General features: G+C 43.5%; 1 protein-coding gene across 3 annotated transcripts in view; it reads left to right on the forward strand.

Moving 5' to 3' along the window:
- LOC147016616 (uncharacterized) overlaps positions 1-26,002 on the forward strand; it is an 89,242-nt gene that overhangs the window by 59,890 nt on the left and 3,350 nt on the right. The window contains exon 6 of one of the 3 annotated variants that reach the window (XM_085845421.1): positions 355-4,687. The exons of the other annotated variants lie outside the window; for them this stretch is intronic. Within the exon in view, the coding sequence (XP_085701547.1) occupies positions 355-1,553 (1,199 nt within the window). The 3' untranslated portion in view covers positions 1,554-4,687. Of the gene's footprint in view, positions 1-354; positions 4,688-26,002 lie in introns of those variants that run through there. 3 annotated transcript variants of the gene reach the window in all.

Genomic DNA, 26,002 nt, shown 5'->3' on the forward strand with positions numbered 1-26,002 from the left:
ATGTTGGACAGATTTGACTGAATATTTTGTGGTGGTTATAATTTTTTCTTCCGGTTCTAAAAAGGTGCCCCACAAAACACCATGATAAGCCAGCTATACACCTTAACATAGTGTTAATGGAAAATTTGGTTAAGATTGGATAAGTAACGACTGAATGTATAGTGATCAGACAGACAGACACCGAATTGTGTATTTTAGTTTGATGCTTCCTTTGTAGCCTATGCCTTGTGAAAGATGAGTTCAGACATAGGACCAATTTTAGAATGAACTGGAGTACTTCATACATTTTATTTTGGTGTTGCACATTTCACAACAAAAGTGACTTATTGATGCTTTTCTGAATTATATTTGCAGAGAATCAATTGGAAATGGTTTCTTATCCCAAGTCAAGTTCCCAGTTGCTTGATACAGAGGTTTCTTTCAATCAGAACATGGCACAGACTTATTGTTGGGAGGTCAACAAATACACCAGTGTACCGACGAAGAACAACAATTGTATTACGACATTCAAGGAAATTGAAAGGAACAAGAAGCTGCACAAGTGTTCTGTTTGCCATAAAGATTTTGCCTATTTATCACAATTGAAAATGCATGAAAGAACGCACATAAGAAAGACTAAGTTCCAGACAAATCGGATAAGATTAAATGAACAAAACTGGAGCTCAGAGGGGAAGGAAAGCATCCTATACTGCCAAGTGTATTCTGTGCATGAAGCATGGGGGACAAACAGTAAAGGAGAGAAATTCAAGAAAGTTTGGTTCATGGATAATGATCCTTTACCGAAAAAAGAGGTGGAGATTTTGAGTTCTGGGAGAACTTCCCACCACATTCTGAAACCTGCACATGGAGATAACATCCAACGAGAGAAACCCTTCAAGTGCTCACAATGCGGCAAGGCATTTAGTCAGCCACGAACTTTGCGTGTACATCATAGACTCCACATGGAAGTAAAACCTTTCAAGTGCTCACAATGTGGCAAGGTATTTCCTTTTCTCTCAAGGTTGAAGCAGCATCAGAGAATATCAACGAGAGAGAGTCCCTACACATGTTCTGAATGCAAAAAGGCTTTTCGTAGTCCTTCAACATTGAACCAGCATCAAAGAATACACACTGGAGAGAAACCCTACACGTGTTCTCAATGCAACAAGGCATTCAATTGTTTATCAAATTTATCTCGACATCAAAATATACATGCACGACAGATGCCCTTCCAGTGTTATGAACGCAAAAAGGCTTTTACTCTTCTCTCAAGGTCAAAGCAGCATCAAAGAGTACACACCGAAAAGAAGTCTTACACATGTTCTGAATGCAACAAGGCTTTCACTCTTCTCTCACGGTTGAAGAGGCATCAAAGTGTACACAACAAAAAGAAGTCTTACACATGTTCTGAATGCAACAAGGTTTTTACTCTACTCTCAAGGTTTAAGCAGCATCAAATAATACACACCGGGGAGAAACCTTACACATGTTCTCAATGCAATAAAGCATTTAACTGTTCATCAAATTTAAATCGACATCAAAGATCAATGCATATGGGAAAGCAGCCCCACTAGTGTTCCGTCTGTAACAAGGCATTTCGCAATTTATATCGATGTCAAAAACAAGAAAAAGAGCAATCAGAGATTGCAGACCCTCACCAGGACTTGTTTTGTGTGGCGTTTGTGTACTGGTGTGTTACGTAATTAATGAGACATAATTAGAAATGCCACTTTATAACTACTGGCAGTGATGACCGGGTACCAAGACGTCCCGCTTTGATCGGACACCTGACCATGACAAATGACGTTTTTAAAAATTATTGTTCAATTGAATTCAGAATGGGATTAAATTCAATTCAAATCAAATGGAAGAATAAATCGGAATAGTCCTGCATTGGAGTAATCAGAAGGAACCCAAACAAGTAAAAAGAAAAGATTAAGCCATCAGGAGGAACCTGGATAGGAATCGCATTTCAGCTGCTACTCCTCCACCCTCAAACCCATCCAGGCACAGCCAAGTGAGCCTTATTCAAAAAATTAAATAATTCTAGCTGCCAGACCATGTGTCGAATCAAGTTGAAATTTAATACATGTATTCCCCATCACGACTAAATCAGTTTTGAAGTTTTACGTGGATTGATAAAGCGGTTCCAGAGAAACCATTATTTAATATTTCCTTAAATCCATTATGGCTGCCAAACCATGGGACATCAATTATTCCTTAACAACCTTTCACATGCATGCCTTGGGGAACATTTGTGTCAAGTTTCCCCTTGATCTTTCGAGTTTTCTGGAGAATATTTATATATATGTTTGAGGGTAAATCTAATATGGCTGCCAAACCATGTGACCAACAACATCATATGTGTGAACCTTTTGTTCCTCAGGGATAGGCGGTCATATTTGTAAAGTTTTGCCATGATCTCTTCAGCCACTTTGGAGAAGATTTTTGAAGGTTTAAAAACATATACATATATATATATATATATATATATATATATATATATATATATATATATATATATATATATATATATATATATATATATATATATATATATATATATATATATTTATATATATATATATATATATAAAGACCCACCCACATCTCTCACCTGTGAATGGAGGGAACAGGCAATCAGCTCTCACCTAATTGACTCCACCCAGGTGGCTTGGATTATATAAATGATTCACCCTCCCATGCTCCTCCAGCCAAAGTAGCTGCAGAAAGCAACCCAAGAAAACTTACACAAGGTAAGTGCTAAGTGCCGTTTCATTCTCAGAATTCCTCAACAACTATGAAGACGTTCACACATCGTACAAACATGACAATCCCAATGCTATACACTCCTCTCAGCTACCAGACCAGGTTTCATCACTTAGGCCTTAGTTATTTTATAACTTGGTTTACGGATCCGCTGACGGTATATATGCCGAAATGAAGTAGAAATATAAAACACATTTTTAGCCTTTTATATTTATAAATTTTCTGCCGAAGGTGCAAAAGTTTCAAAACCGTCGGCATTTATTTTCAGTGTAACCGTCGGAAGTGTAACCGTCGGCATTTATTTTCAAAATATAATTTTGCGCACACGCACCAAAATGCCAAGTCGCCTTGAACCAAACTGCGCAGTAGAGCTGCACAGTAGTCTTCAGTCATGGCATCTGAGCAGTGGCCAGCGTGGTTCAGATTGACTGTGGTTTCTGGGGCGAAAGTGATTAAGAAGTATGTCAGCGGTATAAATATGAGTGACCGTATTGGTGATTTAATCACGCAACATCTTGACAACGAATATTCTGGCCGAACGATTGCATCAATTCAGTGCAGCAGCAGGGATGATTCGCAGGCTACTCTCGATCATGCCGATTTTGTTTCCGTCGAAAGTTGTACACCGCTGTTCTTACTGAAAGATTGCGGTACCAAGTACGTCAAAGCTTCCCTGCGAGATGCTGATATTCAGCCTTCAATAGACCAGAAATCAGCCTTTGATGTGCTCATGGGGAGACGGGACGATCAGATGCCCGCTGAAAAGTAAGAGGTGGTTATGGCTCTGATTGACCGTTTTGAGCCTGTTGACTCCTTGTAGACACCTATTTTTAATCATATCCAGCACTATGCACGCACACATCTACGACTTGGACAGTAATTTCCTCAGCATAGTTTCCATTTGTTTGATGATCCAACAGGTTTCTATAAGAAAAACATGCCACACTATATTGTAAAAACAAGTTTTAATCCTTCTTCATTGTTTTTCACATCAGATGATACAGTGAACATGGGCATCCTGCATTTGAATGGTGTTCCATCTTCAATGGTTTCTTAGATCCTCCTGGTCCGGGATTTATATTTATTTTCCCCCAACCTACCCTTGTCTTTTCCATGGAACATCCGAAAAAAAAAAATCATATAAATATAATTTAAATTTTTAGAAATTATATTTATATTTAGACCTACCGACTCCACATTTTAGCTGAAGAACTGTGTAAACCAAGTTATAAAATAACTAAGGCCTTATTGGCGAATCATCAGCGATAGCATAGACAGTAATGCATACCATTGATGCTCTCAAGCATGTACCACATGCAAACGTCAAAAGCAGTCAATATACAAATAAAGAAAGACCCACTATATAAAGGTGGGTCTTTATTTATATATTGACTGCTTTTGACGTTTGCATGTGGTAATGGTATATGCTTGAAAGCTTCATTGGTATGCATTGCTGTCTACACTATCACTGATGATTCGCCAATAAGTGATGAAACCGGTCCGGTAGCTGAGGGGAGTGTATAGTATTGGGATTGTCGTGTGTGTACTATGTGTGAATGTCTTTATAGTTGTTGAGGAACTCTGAGAAGGGTTTGAAACAGTGTTTAGCCCTTACCTTGCTTTATGCAGCTACTTTGGCTCGAGGCGCATGGGAGGGGTCACCAATTTATATGTTTATACTGTATATGTATATATATGTATATATATATATATATGTATATATATATATATATATATATATATATATATATATATATATATATATATATATTTGGCTGCCGAATCACGTCATAAAAAAAAAATTTGTGGTCTATTTTATCCCTCGATGACCCTCAACATTTTTCATATTGATCGGATGTAGCGTTCTACATATGCAATTATGATGTCATAACGAAGGCACTTCTGACAACATAAAAAAAAAAAAAAAAAATCACTCCCCCCCCCCCCGCAAAACGCAAAAACGCAAAAAAAAAAAAATCTGAAAACCCACTCCGTGGGAGTATCTCCTGTGCAGCTTCCCTTCGCAGGGCAGCTCACCGGATGACGGGATTGGGGCAAAGCCTTCGGGACCCCCAATCTTTGATGATAGGAGGGAAACTACGGGGTAACATCCCTGGGTCAGATTGCGGGAGAGTGTGTCGGAGTGGTGCTGAGGTGTCATCCACCAGACGGTGGTCTCCTTGGGTTAACCTGAGGCGGTCCCTTCGGGTGGGTGCCTGGAATGTCCTATCCCTAAGAGAGGATGATCACCTGTCTCTGTTATCATCTGAGCTCAAGCGTTTGGACATCGGGATTGCAGCTCTCTCTGAGGTTCGGAGACCGGATTGCGGCAAGATAATGGTGGGTGGTTACACCGACTATTGGTCTGGTCGCTCTGATGGTTACCATACCGAAGGAGTTGCTGTAGCTGTGTCCAATAAGCTGACCCCAATGATAATTGAGGTAACACCGGTCAACGAGCGTATTATGAGATTAAGGATTCGTCACTCCTTAGGTGTCATTTCCCTGGTCTCTGTTTATGCTCCGACTGAGGCGAGTGATCTCACCGTGAAGGATGCATTCTACGCCACACTCGAGTCTGTGGTTGATCAGTGCCCCAGACGAGATACACTTCTAGTCTTGGGGGATTTCAATGCATCGACTGGAACTGATAGGAATGGTTATGAGGTGTGTGTTGGTCCCCATGGGTCAGGAACTATGAACCAGAATAGCACTAAGTTCCTTGACTTTGCAAGAAGTCATGGACTTAGGGTGGCTGGTTCATGGTTTCAGCGCCCACAAGCTCATCGCTGGACTTGGTATTCCAACGCTGGCGGTGTGGCAAAGGAGATTGACCATGTCCTCATTGACGGTCGTTGGAGGATGATCCAGAACTGCAGGGTCTACCGGAGTGCTCAGTTCCTCAATACTGACCACAGGCTTGTTGTAGCAACTCTAAAGCTGCACCGTAAATCCTGGAGAATGGTACCATCCCAGCCTAGGCTGGATGTTGCCAAGCTCAGGGATGAGAGAGTAGCTGAGGAGTTTGCGAACAGGCTGAGTGGACACTTGGGGGTCTGGGTGCTTTGGGGGGTCCTGAAGAGTTGTGGAGCGCCTTTAAGACCACCGTCCTTGATGTTGCCGGTGGATGCCTTGGAGCTCACCGCAGGGCAAAGAAGAATTTTGTCTCTCGAGGGACACTGGATACCATTGACCAGAGTCGCAGGGCCAGGCTGAATGGCAGAGCTGAGCTGTTCAGGGAGCTGAGGCGAAAAACTGTACGTGCACTGAGGGTGGACAAGGAGGCCTATGTGCGAGGAATCTGTGAGGGGGTAGAGCATCACCTGTGGACAGGTGATTCTCGTCCCGCTTACAGGGGAATTCGCGCATTACGTTCATAAAAGCCCATCCCTCGGAGCACTGCAGTTCGAGCAGAGAGTGGTAGGCTCTTGACAGAGGAGTCTGAAGTGAAGGCCCGCTGTGCCGGTTACTTTGAGCGGTTGTTCCAGGCTGATCCCCCAGCTGTCGAGTTGGACGTCAAGGGTGTTACAATCCCTGTTGCTGACCCTCGAATCAACTGTGGTCCACCTTCGCTTGTGGAAACACGGGCTGCGGTGAACCAGTTGAAACGGGGCAAAGCTCCAGGGATCTGTGGCATCCATGCCGAACTTCTCAAGGCTGGTGGAAATGCTGCACTCGTGTCGTTGCATGCATTTTTGTGCTCTGCCTGGAACACAGGCATCATCCCAACTGACTGGAAGAGGGGCCTTGTTGTCCCTCTCTGGAAAGGGAAGGGTGATCGCCAAGACTGCAACAACTACCGAGGGGTGACGCTGCTCTGTGCCAGGCAAGGTCTTTGCTCGGATTAATCTTGATAGGGTTCGCCACCATCTGCTTGAGCACCAGCGTCCAGAGCAGTTAGGCTTTACACCAAAGAGGTCAACGATTGACCGTATCCTTGCACTTCGTGTCCTCACCGAACGCAGACGAGAGTTTCGGCAGGGGCTGCTTGCAGCCTATGTTGATCTCTGTAAAGCGTTCGATTCAGTGAATCGGGATGTCCTCTGGAGGATTCTTGGTCTTTGTGGGGTGCCAACAAAACTGATCGATCTGATGTCTGAACTCTACTATGATACTGAGAGTGCTGTGAAGTGTGGTGGTACCATCTCTGACTTATTTCCTGTTGTTACTGGAGTTCGTCAGGGGTGTGTACTGGCCCCCACACTTTTCAGCACTTGTATGGACTGGATTTTAGGGAGGGTGTCGGAGAGATCAAGTTGCGGTGCATCGTTTGGGAATGTCAAGATCTCGGACCTTGATTTTGCAGATGATGCAGTCATCTTTGCGGAGACTTTAGACATCCTCTTGGGGGCCCTCGAGGTGCTGAATGAGGAGTCGGAGCCGTTGGGATTTCGGGTTTCTTGAGTCAAAACTAAGATCCAGGCTTTCGGTGACATCTTGGATGCTGCTGTCCTGTCTGTGTCTGTTTGTGGTGAGGATGTTGAGGTCATGGAGAGATTCACTTACCTTGGCAGTGATATTCATGTCTCTGCTGGCTGCGAGTCAGAGGTCAATAGACGTCTGGGTCGGGCCTGGGGAGTCATGGATTCACTGGATCATGGGGTGTGGCGCTGCCGGTACCTGTGCGGGAGGACGAAAGTCCGAGTCTTCAGGTCCTTGGTACTTCCAGTCTTGCTCTATGGGTGTGAGACTTGGACTCTGACCAAGGATCTGAGACGGAGACTTAATTCCTTTGGTACCAGGTCTCTTCGGAGAATCCTTGGCTATCGCTGGTCGGATTTTGTGTCCAACGAGCGGTTGCTGAGAGAGACTCGGATGAGATTTGTTACCTGCATAGTCCGTGAGCGTCAGTTGCGGCTGTATGGACATGTGGCTCGTTTTCCTGACGCTTATCCTGCTCACCAGATTCTCTCAGCGAGGGAGTCTCATGAGTGGAGGAGGCCAGTGGGCCGACCACGTGCCTCGTGGTTGCAGCAGGTTGACCATCATCTCAAGGAGATGGGGATGGGCCTGGCATCTGCCTGGGGGATGGCCAGACGGAGGCCCCTGGAGTACCGGCGGAAAGTGGACGCAGCGACGCGCTGTTCTGGCACATGCTCCCATACCTGACCTGACCTCCCCCATGAGGAGACCTTCCCATGTGCCAAGTTTCATTGATTTTTCCCTGGTGCAGTTTCAGAGATACTGAGGTCCAAAGTTTTTCCAACATGGCTGCTACACCACGTGATCTATAACAATAATTATCATTAAAATATTCTGCATGAGTAGTCACACCAATGGTGAAAATTTCGACTCGATCCGGCAAGTGGTTGCAGAGAAAAACACGAAAGTTCTGTGTGGACAAACAAAAAGAGAGACAGACAGACAGACAGACAAACGGACCCAAATGCAATACCCTTTCCTTCGGTGAGGCTAATTACACACCTGAGAGAGGTTGATCATCATTTTGTACCTGAAAAAGGGAAATATTTCAGGTACAAAGAAGAGAAAAATGTGGTCAAGAGATCCTGAAAATTGAAGTGTTGACATTGTACCAGTGATAATTGGATAACTTTAAAGAAGAATGTAACTGATATGCTAATGATCATCCTGGGGAATATTGCTACAAACGAATTGCAACTGGAGGCTGCCCAGGGCTCAGTGACAGTTATGAAAAGAACCCTTGGAACAAAACTTTGAGAACAAGAAAACTTCACAGCTTGGTCAATGAAATGTGACCCAAATGGATTCACTGTCCCTCTCTCAGGCCTCTGATCTCTCTGGTCTATGAAACGTGTCCTTTACCAAAATGGAGGTGGATATTTTGAGTCCTGGGAGGACTCCATGCCGCCTTCTGAAACCCATAAATGGAGATCTCAACCAACGGGAGGTGACACAGCAAAAATTACACACCAAAAAAGAACCTCACTCAGATTTTGAAAACGATACCAGGAAAACTATGAAAGCTATCTACAGTTGGAGGGGGTTCAGTGACCATCATAAAAATAATCCTCCGAACAAATGCTGTTTGCGAAAACAACAAATGTCACAATTTGTTTCCTTTGAGATGGATTTGTACAAAAATACAAGATGGCTACTTTGAGATTTCAGAGGACTCTGCTTCACCTTCTGAAACACCAAAATGGAGATTACAACCATGTAGAGAAGTGTCATCTAAATCAACAGTCATCCAAATTGCAGGTAATTAGAATTTGGTCAGAATGCAGTGATCTGAGCAAACCATCAGAACATGGTCCTCAAAGTGATTCCATAAATTACGTTGGAGATTTCGTATTCAGATAGGACTCTGTTGCACCTCCTGATACCCTTCTACGGAGAATCCAACCAATCAGAGAAGTCATATTTGGCTGGAAAAAGCTCTTCAGAAAGATGGTCCATGGATAAATCAGAGAAAGGGACAGGGAATCCGCTTAAAATTCTAGAATGCAAGAGCAAGTTGAATTGATTGGTCTCTTACTCCGAAGCCCAGGCCGGATGATCAATTTGCAAATCAGAACCAGAGCAGGTTTCCATTCAGGTTTCCCTTGACATTTCCTTGCTCCGGTGTAGGTCACCATCTTTCTGGTACGAAAAAAAATCGAGGTATCTTCCAGGCAATAACGAACAAGGTGAAGGTGAGCTGAAAATATTTTTGATTGCACTTTCTCCAGTGAGGAAGAATATCTAAACTTCACTATGAAAGAGAGCTCTGCACAAAAGCAAAAAGCTGAGCTTGTGCCACCTGCTTCAAAAACAGCACAACATGAATGCCTTTTCGTTTAAGTTTCCTGAGACAAAGTGAAATAAACATTTCCTTTGCACGAAAGAACGTAAATGATACTGTGGGGGATCGTTTAACCACAGCACATTCACAGCCTGCATGTGAGACTTATCCTAAAGTACCGCACACTTTCATCTTCTACCATTGTAATTACCTCTCCTCCGAATAGTCAAACATGGTGATGTTGGGCAGTTACTCAGTTAAATCCTTCTTGATGTCTGAGGTGTTGTATCAAGGTGCTTTTCAGCATGCTTCTGACCTAGTCATAGTACATAGTTCTAAGCATAACACTGCCAACCAACCCCTTGTTATTTTGCCCTGAATGTATAATGTAAGCAGGCCCACGATAATTGCTGATCAAAGATTATTAAATATAATGACAAAGTTATCATTGTCCTTCCTTCAACAAGTTTCTACTACCTCCACCCCTGTTCCTTCATTAACTGAAAGATCAGGTATTCTGAGATAAATTATTACATTTGTGAAGCAAAGGTTCCTCATGTTCAGGGTAGATAGAAAATAATGTATTGGAATGTCTCATCATGTACATGATATTGTTTATTTTTTTATAATATCAAAATGCAGTGTTCTGACTGTGATTGACATTTGCTTTACAGTAAGGGTTTACCCACAATGATGATTAAAAATACTTGCATCGTGTGATGTTTTTTATTGCAATTGCATTCCTCGAAATATATTTGGGTGTCATTATAAATATAATTATGGGGGTGATTTCTTTCTCTAATATTGAGGTTCATGCACGAACAAGGGGATGGAATGAACAGAAAGAGAGGAGGAAAGGAAACATTGCAACTTGAAAGTAAGTTCTTCATTGGAAAGGGTGAATGGGGTAATCAAGATTTTGTGGGTGTAGATGGGGTATTTTATTTACTAGAAGCACCCGCTCCCTACTGGAGCTGCTATTTTACTCCAAGGGGTCCCAGGATTACACACCCCAAAAATGGTTGCGATCGGTTCAGCCGTTTTTGCGGTACCTGGGAACAGACAGACGGTGAATTATAGTAAGAAGATTCTAATGCAGCCTATGGCTGCTTGGCTGCACTGTGGAAGAAAAAAAATTCATTCACTCTTGTGAAATGTATAATATGCTGCACCAAATATCTTCTGTCATTTATGGTGATGATAAAGCTCTGTGCACCGCAAGATGATCGTCAAGCCTCGGTGTTCTGTATTAATCATGCTGAAGCAAGTTTTCCATAGTTTCCACTCTGTCCACAAATATATGTACTCATTTCCTCTTGTATGCCTTCACATGCTTTGAAGTGCTTGTAGATTTATAAAATCTCTTGTAAAGCATCTTACTACAATTCATTGTCTGTCCGTATGTCTGTTCCCAGGTACCGCAAAAATGGCTGAACCGATCGCAACCATTTTTTGGGTGTGTAATCCTGGGACCCCTTGGAGTAAAATAGGTGTAAAGATAATAACATGACCCCCTTGACAGCTCCCATAGGGAGCTGGTGCTTCTCATTGCAACTAAAGTCCTTTTGTCACTGTAAATGCAGTTGTTCACCAAGAAGGATCCTGGGTAAAAGATCTGACCCAGAGTTGAGGCAAATGCAAGTGTTTTTGTATGAGAAAAAAACATGTTTATCATGTCCTTGAAGAGAGGAAGCAGCACACACATTTGTCTTTGCACGATTACAACATATAATGCCATAAGGATGAGGGAGTCCATTGTTCTGTGAATCGAACTGCTTGCTCGTAAGAATCAAACCACGAATGTGAGGAGGGGGCTGAATCTTCATGATTGCAGACTGTGACAGGGTTTAAAATCAAAAATGGTGTTCTGCTTATTGAGAGACTGAGGAACATGATCGAGAACTGCAGGGTTTACCAGAGTGCTCAGTTCCTCAATACCAACCACAGGCTTGTTGTAGCAACTTTGAAGTTGCAGCTTAAATCCGGGAGAATGGTACCATCCCAGCCTAGGCTGGATGTTGGCAATCTCAATAATGAGAGGGTAGCTGGGGAGTTTGCGGACAGGCTGAGTGGAGATTTGGGGGGCCTGGGTGCTTTGGGGACTCCTGAAGAGTTGTGGAGTGCCTTCAAGAGCACCGTGCTTAATGTTGCCGGTGGATGTCTTGGAACTCACCGTAGGGTGAAGAAGAATTTTGTCTCTCAAGGGACGCTGGATACAATGGCCCAGAGTCGCAGGGTCAGGCTTAATGGCAGAGCCAAGCTGTTCAGGAAGTTGATGCGTAAAACTGTACGTGCGCTAAGGGTGGACAAGGAGGCCTACGAGCGAGGAATCGGTGAGAGGGTAGAGCAACACCTGTGGTCAAGTGATTCTCGTCCTGCTTAAAGGGGAGTTCGCGCATTGCATTCCTCCAAGCCCGCCCCTCGGTGTACTGCAGTTAGAGCAGAGGGTGGAGGGCTCTTGACAGAGGAGAGGACTTCGGTTGACAAAACCGAAGTGAAGGCTCGCTGGGCCGGTTACTTTGAGTGGTTGTTCCAGGCTGATCCACCAGCTGTTGAGTTGGGTGTCATTTGTGTTACTATCCCTATTGTTGACCCTCCAATCAACTGTGATCCACCTTTGTTTGAAGAAACACAGCCTGCGGTGAACCGGTTGAAATGGCGTAAAGCTCCTTGGATCTGTGGCATCCATGCTGAACTTCTCAAAGCTGGAGGAAATGTTGTACTCATGTCGTTGCATGCAGTTCTGTGCTCTGCCTGGAACACAAGCATCATCTCAACTGAATGAAAGAGGGGCCTTGTTGTCCCTCCCTGGAAAGGGAAGGGTGATTTCCAAGACTGCTACTACCGAGGGGTGATGCTGCTCTCAGTGCAAGGCAATGTCTTTGCTCGGATAATTCTTGATATGGTTCGCCACCATCTGCTTGAGCACCAGCACCCAGAGCAGTCAGGCTTTACACCAAAGACGTGAATGATTGACCGTGTACTTGCCCTTTGGGTCCTCACCGAATGCAGACGACAGCTTTGGCAGGGGCTGCTTGTAGCCTATGGTGATCTCTGCGAAGCGTTCGATTCAGTGAATCAGGATGCCCTCTGGAGGATTCTCAGTCTTCGTGGGTTGCCACCAAAACTGACCAATCTGATGTCTGAACTATACTCTGGTACGGAGAGTGCTGTGAGATGTGGTGATACAATCTCTGACATTTCCAGTTGTTACTGGAGTTCACCAGGGATGTGGACTGGCCCCCACACTTTTCAGCACTTGTCTGGACTGGATTTTAGGGAGGATGTCGGAGAGATCAAGCTGCCGTGCATCGTTTGGGAATGTCAAGATCTCGGACCTTGATTTCGCAGATGATGCAGTCATCTTTGCGGAGACTCTGGAGATCCTTTTGGGGGCCCTCAAGGTGCTGAATGAGGAGTTGCCGCCGCTGGGATTACAGGTTTCTTGGGTCAAAACTAAGATCCAGGCTTTCAATGACATCTTGGATGCTGCTGTCCTGTCTGTGTCTGTTTGTGGTGAGGATGTTGAGGTCGTGGAGAGATTCACTTACCTTGGCAGTGATATTCATGTCTCTGCTGGCTGTGAGTCAGAGGTTAATAGATGTCTGGGTCGGGCCTGGGGAGTCATGGATTCACTGGATCATGGGGTGTGGCGCTGCCGGTATCTGTGCGGGAGGACGAAAGTCTGAGTCTTCAGGTTCTTGGTGCTTCCAGTCTTGCTCTACGGAGTCTACGGCTTTGAGACTTGGACTCTGAACAAGGATCTGAGATGGAGACTTAATTCCTTTGGTACCAGGTCTCTTCGGAGAATACTTGGCTATCGCTGGTCGGATTTTGTGTCCGAGTGCAGAACGGCGCCCGAGAGGGCGACGTGGGAATACTACGTGGAATGCGGACATATATGTCTTGCTTTGCAAGCAGGACGATGGCATTCCCCTATTAACCTGCTTCTTTTTGAGAAGGCCGACAAGTTTTAATCGTTTTCACCATCAGGCATATCTGGATTTTCACTATCAGACATATTGGCAGTGGCACTAAATTTTATCCATTTCATCATACAAACTTTTGAAGCTACCATTTGAATGTAGGCTCACAGCATCCTCATAAAACAAATCTCTAGCAGGATAATCGGATGTCTTCTTATTGCAATTCATGACAAGCGATGGCAAACTATCACGATCCATTGCAGGATTTACTACGCAATTTTCTTTTTCCATGATATGGACTTCTTGCAGTAAATTACTTTTGTAATACCGCTGAGATTTTCATTTCGACATTGGTAAACTCCTTAGTATGCCCATGAAACATGGTTACCATGGATGAGTACATCAAACAATTGCTTGTAGAGATGCAGATACAGGAGCCTCCACAAGGTGCTGTACAGAACATTTTGGATGAGCTCATTCTGGAAGCAGTGAAAAGGCACCTGCTTAAACCACTGCTTTCAAAGAAATACTGACCTTCTGCTCCACCTCAAAAGAGGAAGGAGAGAAAGCGGAAAGACATACTGGAGGAGTTCGATGCCAAGCCTCCTCAAAAAATCAGATTAGTCAGTAAATACCAGAAGGAACTTCTTGGCCTGTTCAAGGCAAATCGCCTCTCATTCAAACACATCGAACAATCACTTGCAGAAATGCAGATACCGGAGTCTCTCCATGATTTTGTACAGAACATTTTGGATGAGTCCATTCCAGAAGCGGTGAAAAAGCACCTGCTTAAACTACTGCTTTCAATGAAATACCGACCTTCTGCTCCGCCTCGAAAGAAGAAGGCCATTCTTGGAAAGTTTGATCCCATACCTCCCCAGAAAACCCAGACAGTAGATAGCTACCAAAAAAATTCTCGAGCTGTTCAAACAAGAGGAACAAAAAGGTAACCTCACATTCGAAAAGACCCCCTGGGCCATTGGACATTTTCTGTGAGGGTGGCATATGGATGTTCCAAATTTTCACCGACTAGAGGCTGACCTTAAATCCTTCCTGGAAGGTGTGCACCCCCAGATTCACCAGAAACTGGTGAAAGAGATCCTCACCTTGAAGGGGATTAAATTCCAGCTTGCTTTAAAGGTTCTGTTCTAGAAGGAAAAGATTGATAAGGAATGGGTGTGTATGCCTGCAGTGCTCCGGCACAAGCAGGAGGCTGTCTTACAGGCCCATGAGATAGACTGTACACGTGGCACGGCTTTCCCAAACATCCTGGAGACCCTTGAAAAGTGAACGAGTCTCGGCTCTGGCTGGGAGATTGACAGAGTGGAACTTCTGTGGCTGGACATCGCTCGCTACCAGCCTCTGAGGGGAGGCTCATATATACCACTGCCAGCAGCTTTCAGAAACAAAGAAGCAGTGATCATTGTGAAGAACAAGGATGACCATTTGTCTCAGGTGGGCCCTCTGGTCTGCCCTGTTCCCAGTGGCCCATGGGGGACATGCATACAGACCCACTAAATACACCACAAAGGATGGCCTCAACTTCACGGGGGTTGATGCTCCCACGCCGTTATCACAGATCAAGCAGGTAGAAAGGCAGAATAACCTGGTTCTGAATGTATTTGGCTGGGCCAAGTGGGTGATTGTCCACAGGCTTAGCAAGCAACATGAAGACATCTCCAGAATCAACCTGCTGCTAATTGAGAAGGACTGTAAGTTGCACTATCCCTGAGTTAAAGACCTGAACCATCTGCTCGATGACCAGAGCAAGCATCGGGAGCGAAAGCACTTCTGTGAGAGGTAGAGATGCCAAAGGAGGAGAAAAAACATGATCTCCTTTCAGAACTGGCACAAGCAGCAACCAGTTCCCTACATCATTTATGCTGACTGAGGCCCTTAACACCAAGATTGATGGGCCAGCGCTCAACCCTGACCAGATCAACACACAGAAGATGTAACAGCGTGAGGCTTGGGCGAAGGCTACATCGTGGTAAGGTGTGATGGCCAAACAGAGCTCCAGTGGTCTACCGGGGTCTAGATGCAGTGGTACACTTTCTCAATGCTATTCAGGAGGGGAGACCCATTAAGGATATCCTAAGCAACCCTGAGCTTCTGAGAATAACACCCCAAGACTGGCAGATATACAAAACCAGCATCAACTGCCACATATGTGATAAGCCTCTAATAGTTGCAGGGGGGGCAATGCGACTCTGCCCTCGACCACTGCCATATCACCGGAAAGTTTTGAGGGGCAGCCCACAGAAATGCAACCTCATGCCGAGGATAAACCTAAAACATAAAATCACCCCTGTGGTCTTTCACAACCTGAGGGGCTATGACTCACATCTTCTGATGCAGGCTATCAGCAAGGTGGAAGGTACCATCACATGTATCTCGAACAACATCGAAAAATGCATTTTATTCTCTCTCAAGCTTGTTACTAAGGAGGGAGCTCAAGAAGGTGATTGAAAAAAAAAATTTTCTTGAAGAAAAACTAAGAGCTCTTCGTTTGAATTTCGGTTCATTGACAGTGCCCAGTTCCTCCTGGCTTCCCTGAACAAGCTCACATCAGCCAACCGACCTGAGGACTTCCACATCACAGCTGCATATGAGCCTGACAAGCATAAGCAGCAACTACTGCTGCAGAAAGGTGTACACCCCCATGAGCATATGGACTCCTGGGAGAGATTCACAGATCCCCAACCACCCCAGGAGGCCTTCTACAGCAAGCTGAGTGATGAGAACATCAGCAAAGAGGATTACACTCATGCCCAAAAGGTTTGGACCGCTTTTGGGTGTAAAGACATGGGAGACTACCATGACCTCTACCTCAGTACAGACGTGCTCCTTCTGGCTGATATATTTGAGACCTTCAGAAAGACCTGCAAGTGTCAATATGATCTCGACCTTGCCCACTACTACATGAGTCCTGGCCTGAGCTGGGACGCGCTCCTAAAGAAAACCGGCGTAAACCTCAAACTTCTCACGGACTATGACCAGCACCTCTTCATCGACAAGGGTCTGCGTGGTGGCATCTCCGTGGTCTCAAAACGCCACACAAAGGCAAACAGCCCACATGCCGATGGGTACGACTCGAGCAAACCTAATAGCCATATCTCATACCTCGATGCCAACAACTTATATGGCTGGGCCATGAGCCAGCCACTGCCAACAGGTGGCTTTGAGTGGGTAGAAGACTGTGGGCAGCTTGCTGGGAGCATTGCAGATTAACCGACAGACAGCCCTGTGGGCTACATCTTAGAAGTTAACCTAGAATATCCTGAGGAGCTGCACAACAACCACAATGCATATCCGATGGCACCAAAGCGCATGACAGTACAGAAGGAGTGGATTTCGTTGTACCAACAAGACCTTAGGGGGACATCGGTCGAAGTAATAATGCTGGTGCCGAACCTCTTCGACAAGACCAAGTATGTGTTGCACTACCACAACCTTCAGCTGTATCTCTCCCTGGGTATGAGACTTAAAAAGGTCCACCAAGTTCTGTGGTTCAACCAGATCCTCTGGATGGAGCCCTACATTCGGATGAACACAAAGCTTCGCAAGAAGGCAACCAGCGACTTCGAAAAGGATCTCTACAAGCTCATGAATAATTCTGTCTTCGGAAAGACAATAGAAAACTTGCTCAAGCATGAAGACATTAAGCTGATCCATGCGCATGAGGATGACAAGCTGCAGGGCCAAATCTCATGCCCAAGATTTGCATGGCAGTAGATCTCCTGCGATCTGGAAAAAACCTAACAAGTTGAATTTTGGTGAAAATCTAGTTAGACCTATATTTGGGCTTACTACGTTTTACCCCTTCATTTTATCAGGTTAAAGTGTGTGAAACTCTTCCCTGTTGGCAGTTTTTCATCTGAAAGAACCTTGTATTTTCATTAGGTTAATGCTGAAGCAAAACAGTTTTCCTTTGTTTTCTAAAATTTGCGTTCAACAGACTTACTAAATTTTTCCAGATCACAGGAGAGATGATCAATGATGACCTCGCCGCTCTTCACATGAATAAGAGCAGACTGATGTTAAATCGACCTGTCTATGTGGGTATGAGCATCCTGGACCTGTCCAAGCATCTCATGTACGATTTCTACTACAACCTCCTTAAGGTCCAGGATGGAGACTGTTCAGTTATTATACTCAGACACAGACTCTCTCCTCCTCAAGATCCAGACGGGATGCATATGTGGACATGGTCGCACATGCAGAGCTCTATGACATGAGCGACTTCCTGAAAGACCACCCACTCCACAGCGATTAAAAACAACAAGGTGCTCGGCCAAATGAAGGATGAGTGCGCTGGCTGCCCCGTCGCCGAGTACGTGGGGCTTCGCCCTAAGATGTATTCCATCCTCGAGGCCAGTGGGAAGGGCATCCGGAAGGCTAAGGGTGGGAAGAAGTGTATTGTAAAGAAGCACCTTCACCATGAGCAGTACAAAGAGGTTCTCTTTGACAGGAAAACCTTCAGGCATGGTATGGATATGCTGAGAAGCAAGCAACACCAGATCTATGGTATACAGGGAAACAAGGTATCTTTATCCCCCTTTGACTCCAAGCGGTGGATCGTGGAAAACGGAGTTGACACGCTTGCATACGGGCACAAAGACATCCCTGGCCCCTTTCGATGACCAGATAGATGAGCTACTTCACTAAAAAAAAGCAAAGAGCAGGAAGTGATATATTTCAACTACAATACAAATGGAGTTTTCATCCATTTGGGAAAGTAAGATACGATTTAGCAACCATGAACATATCCCAAATTCACTTAGATGTCTCATAGTAGGCCCAAGCGGATGTGGGAAAACTTATTTGCTTTTAAATATGCTCCTTAGGCCTAAGTCACATTTGCTCTACGGCGAGGATACGGCGGCCGTACCCCCCCCCCCCGTGAATTGACAGAAACGTGCGGCGGCCGCAGAGTTTCTGAGGTGGCCTCAGGGTGGCCCTACGTCGTATGGCTATATTTTACAGGCCGTAGGGGTCGCCGTGGAATTATAACTTTTTTCATTTCTACGTTGGCCGTAGAAATTCGACAAGCCGAAACAAAAGAACTGGTTAAAAAAAAAAAAAAAACCCACTCGTTACCGTCCGTCTGGCCGCACGTTCGCCTTGCGGGCACCTTGAGGCTACCTTGCGTCTGTCTTGAAAATTCTATGGCCGCCGCAGGGATGCCCTAAGGTCACCGTGCGACATCAAATCAAAGACCGTACGGCACCCCTACATTTTCGGTCTCCACAATTTCTAAATACCCCGTGCGGCTCCCCGAAAAATAAAAACATATGTGACCGTGGAAATACTGCGGCCGCCCTATAATTGCTAGTGGCCGTAGATTTTGTAGACCCTACGGCCGCCATGCCAAATGTGACTTAGGCCTTACTCCCAGCTTCTTAGATTACGACAATTTAATAATTTTCACAAAGTCGAGCTTTCAACGAATATCAACTGCGCTCACATGGTTTCAATGCAGGTCTTCAAAAAGAAGACATCGGTTTGTTCAAACTTCAAAACAATCTAAATGATTATCACATCGAAAATGTCTTACAGCTATTTTGCCAAACCCAAAATAAAAAGAAATCAAACCCTCCAGTATCTTGTATTCTTAGCAATAACACGGATGACATGCCCTCGCCACAAAAATTGGAGAAATCACAAATGAACCTTATTATATTCGATGATTGTGTAAATGAAAAAAAACAAACGGTAATGGATAGCTACTACACCAGAGGGAGACATTCCTCTTGTAATTGTATTTATCTATCACAGTCGTACTTTCAACTTCTGCGTCGCTCAATAAGAAATAATGCAAATACCTTCATCATCTCAAGCTCTACCAAAAAGGAAGACTACTTCAAGGTAAATGCCATCACAGGAACAGACTGGAATACAAATGGAATAAAAAGTTTTGAACTAAATAATCAACAAACTTACTTGAAACTTGCAGATAGTTTCTTGTGTAAATGGACATTCACCAAGATTGCTCAAAACAAACGCTACACTCGTAAATGATTCCTTCTAGAAAATGTTTGACAGTGTTCGTTTGTATATTGGAACACAAGAAGTTGAAGCAGTTGATTATGTCTCTGCCACATCAGAAATTATGAAGTTTACACTATATTCATTTAGTGAAAGAATGGGTAAGGGGGCTGTTGAAGGTTTTATCCCTGATATGGCTACTGGAACAAACACTGACCCGGGCTATAATCAAAGAAAGTCAATGTTTAATGATGCAGCAAAAACAGAGAATAGTTTCACCATGGCAGTTCCTCTTAAAGGGATATTTGGATTCTGTGATTATGATAAAGTTCTGTATGGACTTAAAATTAGATTTATACATCAGAGAAATAACAATGAAAACAGAGTGCGTTTTGGTAATAATAATAACTTTGTTATGAATGAGATATGTTGGTATATCGGTGAATACACTCCTAATCTGAAAACGGAGGAGATGTTGAATAGAAGACTTAACTCATGGAAGCTGCTGAATGTATCATACCTGAAACGGAGATGCCAACATGTTAAACTGAACCAAACTACCTACACTTGGAATTTGGGTGTTCTGGAAGGAAAGTCATGACACTCATATTTAAGGAACCAGATGGAGATACCACAACTGAAAAGAACAACGCGTTGACTACAAATGCTAAGGTGAAACGACTTCGAGCTTCTCTGGATGGGGACATTTTACCCACAGGATAGATTGGAAATTGATTGGGATAAAAATTAAGTGGAAGCCTACAAGTCTTACCAAAAGGTGTGTGAAAGTAATGGAAATAAAGAGCCCATTTTGGATATTGTTGCGTTTAAAAAGCTTCCTACAATCTATGTGATTGACCTGAGTTCTCAAAAGGAAACTACAACATCTGATGGAGTAGTAGATACTTCCCTGTACATTGAAAGAGGAGAGAGCGAAGACGTTGATACATATTGTTTGCTTTTGGAAGAAACTGAGATGGCGATTAATACAGATAATGGTGCAATGGTCAATATAATTTAATTGTTTGTTGGCAATTTAATAAGATGAGGAGTGGCAAAGTACCAACAGGAGTCTATGTTAATCGAAGCAACTTCGAAAAAGTAAAATTATGCATTCAATATCTAAAACCATGTTCTATCAACGTTGATAAAATTCAAAGAAAAGGGACTGTAAGAATTCATGTTTTACTCACAAGAGAACAAGTGGAAACCTTATATGACACTGGTCGACTACAAGTAAAAATAACAAAACCTATGTTGAAGAAATATTCGATAAGGGAGACGAGTGGAGGATTTATTATATCCCTTCCCCTTTTACTGGTGCGTCTTGATGCTGTGGGAGCCTTGATGGGTGGGAGCCGAGTCCTACAGATGATTACGACTTGGTGAGATTTAATTATTTGGCAAGACACCTCGCCCTAAGCAGAACGGCTATTTATTTAAAAAAAAATACAGAAATAAGAACATCAATGCTGGTTACTACATCGTTCAACGTTCCAATAGAAATATAATTTTATAAACAAGGGCACGTAGTCTGAGAGTAGCACCTTGGGAATACGATATGCCTGATTCAGGGTATAATTGGTCATTTTTAATATACCTACAAGACTTTGAACAATTGAAACATTCTCGCAAGGAGGACTATTATCCGCTCTGCAGAAGCAATGCGATTTGTGGAAGCACAATTAACAAACAACTAATAAAATATTTTGATCAGAAAAAAAAAAAAAATCTATGAAAACCTCGCTATGGTTTATATTATGAATTCAAGAAAAACACAGTTGTCTGTAATAAGTAAGAGTTTACAAACCAATATGACGATGGGAAGATGGGGTGTTGTGTGTTTTCATCTTAATATTTCTAAAGAATAAAATACATATAAAACATGGCAGGAAGCGAAGGAACTCTTCAAGAAAATTACCATTTTTGTATCCAAGGATACTTATGAGAAAAAGGCAATCGATATTTTAAGAAATATAATCTACAACATAAGAATGGAACCTTCTCAATTAGTTGGTGGTTTTACACTGATGTTCCTCAACCAACAAATATGGATTTAATAAGAATATTAAAATTTGCAAAACATAAAGCTCTTTTAGAAACGGTGAATAAATGTTCCTGGTTCCCCATTCGAAAGAAAATAATGACATGCAGGAATATCATAAAATCCTGATGAATATATGTATGATATTCTATGGGGAGAATGGGAGATGGTTCAAATGTTAAGAGGGATGTTGGTGAGGATGGGGTTGGAGATGAGGTAGAAGAAAAGGAGCACAAGACAATAAATGCTGATGAACTTTTTGAAAGGGTAAATAAATTAGACCAAGAATGTCCAAAGGTAGAGACAGCAATTAAAATGAGTGTTTTAAGTGAAGGAAAGAAAACTTTGAGATTTGGAAAGCTGAGTGTTGAGTTTGCTGGAAAGGTGGAGGCTATAGCTGATGGAGAAGATGTAGACATGACTTCGGCATTTGTTCATCTTAAACCTAAAAAAATTAGAGAAGAAAATCCTTTGAGTACTTGGTATAGTAAGCCTTTATGGAGGAAAGTATGAAGACGCTACTTTGTATTATCCACTTTTGCAAAGTGAAGATCCAAATGTTTATGTTGAAAGCTAAAAAGCTTCTTATAATCTGCATGAGTTAAAATAGAATGATTCATTTTGCCAAGTGCAGAAAAATCCAAGACCAGAGATATCTCCATTGTAAAAAGTAAAAATAATAGAGTTATACAAAAGGGATATGTAAAGTGTGTGGACCTAAAAAGAGTAAATTCATTTCTAAGCAGAAAAGTGGACGACATATACAAAAATTGCTATCAGGAAGTAAATTTACAACAACTGGGATACCCAGAGAACTACATTTACCGGGGTATTCGTTCTGTGGTCCTGGCACAAACCTGGATAAGAGATTAGACGAAGCTGGCAATCCTAAACCTTGGAGCAGACCCAAAAATATGGTTGATGATGTGTGGATGAAGCACGATATCGATTATGGGAATAGCACTACTTTGGATGAGAAACACGAAGCCGATAGAGAAATGTTGTACAATTTGTCTTTGATCCGAAATCCAACGTTGAGAGATTTATCATGAAGAAGGTGATAAATGTTAAATTGAGGGTGGGACTTGGGGTTGGTGGTCCACCGTGGGCGGAGCTCTCAAAAACTTTTAATCTCCAGTGATGTCATTAAAACTGATAGAGCAGGAGCTCGGTGACTTTTATTCAACATGGAAGGTGCAGATGTTTAAGGGTGCTAGTGGTGTAGAGTAGGGTTGGCAGATCCCAGAAACCCAATTCTTAAGTTGCGCCAGTGGTGGGTGTGGTAGGTGGTGCCACCCAAATCCACGATGGCTGTTTCGATATAGGCTAAAACCAATATTGTCATACATCAAGTAATACTAGGCAGATTCCAATGATCTTGGTATGCATTCTGATAGTTTTGAGTATGCCCAATCTAATGGAGGTGTCGTTATCATGAGATAAAGGTCAATATCACAGTTTTTGGTCAATTTTATGCCTGTTTGACCTTGACCCTTTGATTCAAGGTCAAATCTGATGACATAAAATGATTCCCCAGACATACCTAAGCTCCAAGACAAGTATTTAAATAGTTATAGGCATATTAAAGTAAGCTATAAATCGATTTGGGATCACCCCCCTTATGTCATGTGACAAATTTCTGACAAATTCAAGTGTCATGCAGACTTCCAGCAACTTGGCAACAACAAATAAGGTAAGATTTTGAACATTTTAAAGACTTTCAACATAAAATAATGTATAAATATAATGCATAACAGTACCAAGAACATGTATAACTAACAAAATGGAATGTTTTTATGAGGAAATAAGAAATCTAGTGCAAAATAGATAGTAAATTTGACTATTTTTGGATGAAAGGGGGAATTCCTTCATTTCTGGAATGAGTCCCCCCCCCCTTTTTTTTTAAATAGTCCCTGTCATGTTTTAAATATTGGTCTGAGGGCTTAGGCATGTATTAGGCACTAATTGGAAATCATGTATGGGGAATCCTTTCATGCCATCAGATTTGACCTTGAATCAAGGGGTCAAGGTCAAACAGCCATAAGCATTAGCTTAACCAATAACCGGTTAACTCGGGATAACCGAGCGGAGTTATCGTCGACCTTGACGGTTCAGATTATTTACAGGGAGTTTTAAACCCACTACCAATCCCTTGCGTGATGCAAGATGGAGATTCAATAAAAGGAAAAGACGAAGCAAAACGGGGAACAATCGGACAATACTAGCACATTTAATACGGAAGCATGAAAGGCACGTATATTACAGTAAAAGAAAAGGAAAAGCAATACACGTATACGTTTATGCAAAGAAAAACAAGCAAAGAACCAACGCAGATCTACAACCGAATAAGGCAATAATTCACATGGCAACACTTAAACAGTTCTACTTCTCAAGATTGGTGCCACCCACAGACATTTACACAAAACCCCAAAAGAAAAGGAAGTCGCGACTTACCTGAGCGCGTCGTCCAGCTCTTGGTGACCGCAACTCCGAGTTCCTCCAGCGTGGTCCACTGGGCTCGTGCCTGCACGTGTCGTCCGCCCGACCCGAACGAACGAACAGAACCTCAAGCAGGGACTCTCCAACAATTCTCATTCAGGGACAACCGACCAGCGACTCTCCACAATTCTCCTCCAGGGACAAGCGTAAAGCGACTCTCCACAACTCTCAACAATTCTCCTCCAGGCACAAGGGCCCCAGGACTCTTTACGCCCACACCTTTTGTAGGGTCGGGTTCCGCCCTTCGCTCCGCCCCGCCCCGTTCTTGGGTCCTCCTTCCTTCGAGACGCTTCCAGAAAATGCCTCGAAGGGGGCGTTCCTCTCCCCCAGCCGCGTCACACCGCGCATCCGCCAATCGGGAGAGGACGCGCCACCCCTCCCTCATCAAGCGCGGGGAAAAATGGCGGGAAAACCCCACAGGCGTTGTTGGTTTTTTTCTCCACGCGCCGTACGACGAGGGAAGGAAGATTCGGGCGGGAGATATTTGCGCGGGCGTTTTGGGCGGGAGATGCCCCTTCGCACCCTTGTTGCTGCTGCCACTCCACTCCTTTCATCCATACCGCAGAGATCGTGACCGCACGGTGCTCGTTGAATGGTGAGTGGCAAAGATGGTGCTAACATAGTTGTGGAAGGTGGCGTCGTGGTGTGAATGGCGTGATCGTTGAGATGTTAGTTGTGGTGATGTTCGTTGTTGTTCTTGCACCAAAATAACGACAGAAAAAGAAAAACGGCTAACTGAAGAATCGCAGCCCGAATGGATCATATATATTCCCTCTATACAACGGGTTTGGGCTAACTACACATGGACTTACCGATATATCTCACCTGAGGACCCTTTCTGGTGTAATGCGAATTTCCACAATCGTAACAGTATATTGTCATCATCATCCGGAAGTAGAAGATAATTCTCTGAAATCTTTCTGCATGGAATAGTTTACCTGGAAAGGTAGTGCAGTAGAAGCAAGCAATAGGTTTGGGGATTGACATGGACATCGGCAGGATGAGTATCTTACATGTGGATGGGTGATTGTATACGTGTGTCGTGGGTGTGAACCTGTGCCTGAGCCTCTGTTGTTTTCATAGCAATCATCCACAATCTAATCAAACAAGTGAAATCCTTCAATACAGTACGTGTGGTAAAGCAAATGAGTACACTAATGTTAAAATATGCAAGTTATGCTTTTTCAGTTGAAAAAACAATTAAAAAGCGTACTTGATATTTGAAATGTAAAAATCTTGTTATTATTGTGATAAGCACCTTTAATCCTATATATATATATATATATATATCATTAGGAATGAAATCGTTCGATACAGCGTGGCAGGAGGCCGCAAAAGAATGATGGCATAAGAAGAACTTATTAGAAGTTTACCGATTTCTTGATATTCATCACAAATTCAGGTCCAGCCTTGTAGACCATTGCAGTTGGAAAAGAGCTGAACATCACATTGAGTGCGTGCTTCGCGATGCGGCACCCCCGCGTGACCAGGACAGCCGTTCACAGTGAGATCACATTGCCACAGAAATCAAATTTTCACAAATATCGATGAAGAAAATGTCGAAAGCTGTCACGGAAGCTTTTTAACGTTGATCAAAAAAAGAAAATCGTACAAATTAAAATAAGGAGAAAAATATTATTATTAATGACGCAGTGAACTGATTCAGGTTATGAAATAGATACCTGTGTGTTGCAAGTGGATCCGAGGAGAAGAATTCCTTCCGTTCCTCCACGTTTCAACCAATCAAAACGACGCATCGCCTTGCCTCCTTGGTCATTACCATCTGTCAGAGGTTATCGCCGCCTCTCCACTACTTTGACCAATCAAAGCTCGCTCTGATCCAGAGCTTGTCAGAATTCAGCACGAGGTACATCGCCGAACGTGATTGGTCCAATGGTATCACGTGCCGCTGAGGATTGGCGATGCAGCATGAGGTACATCATGAACATGATTGGTCCAGTCCTGTTTGCTGGAATTCTCGTGCACAACACCGCCCACACAACACACGTGGTGTCCTTTGACCAATCAGGGGCAGTGCAGTTACAGTATCGTTTCCTTCAGCTCGATTGGTCTTATCCTGCTCGTGATGTTTTC

This window comes from Eptatretus burgeri, chromosome 11 (genome assembly GCF_056783735.1).
Source record: "Eptatretus burgeri isolate ZD-2024b chromosome 11, Ebu_testis_v1, whole genome shotgun sequence".
NCBI classification, from domain to species: Eukaryota; Metazoa; Chordata; class Myxini; order Myxiniformes; family Myxinidae; genus Eptatretus; species Eptatretus burgeri.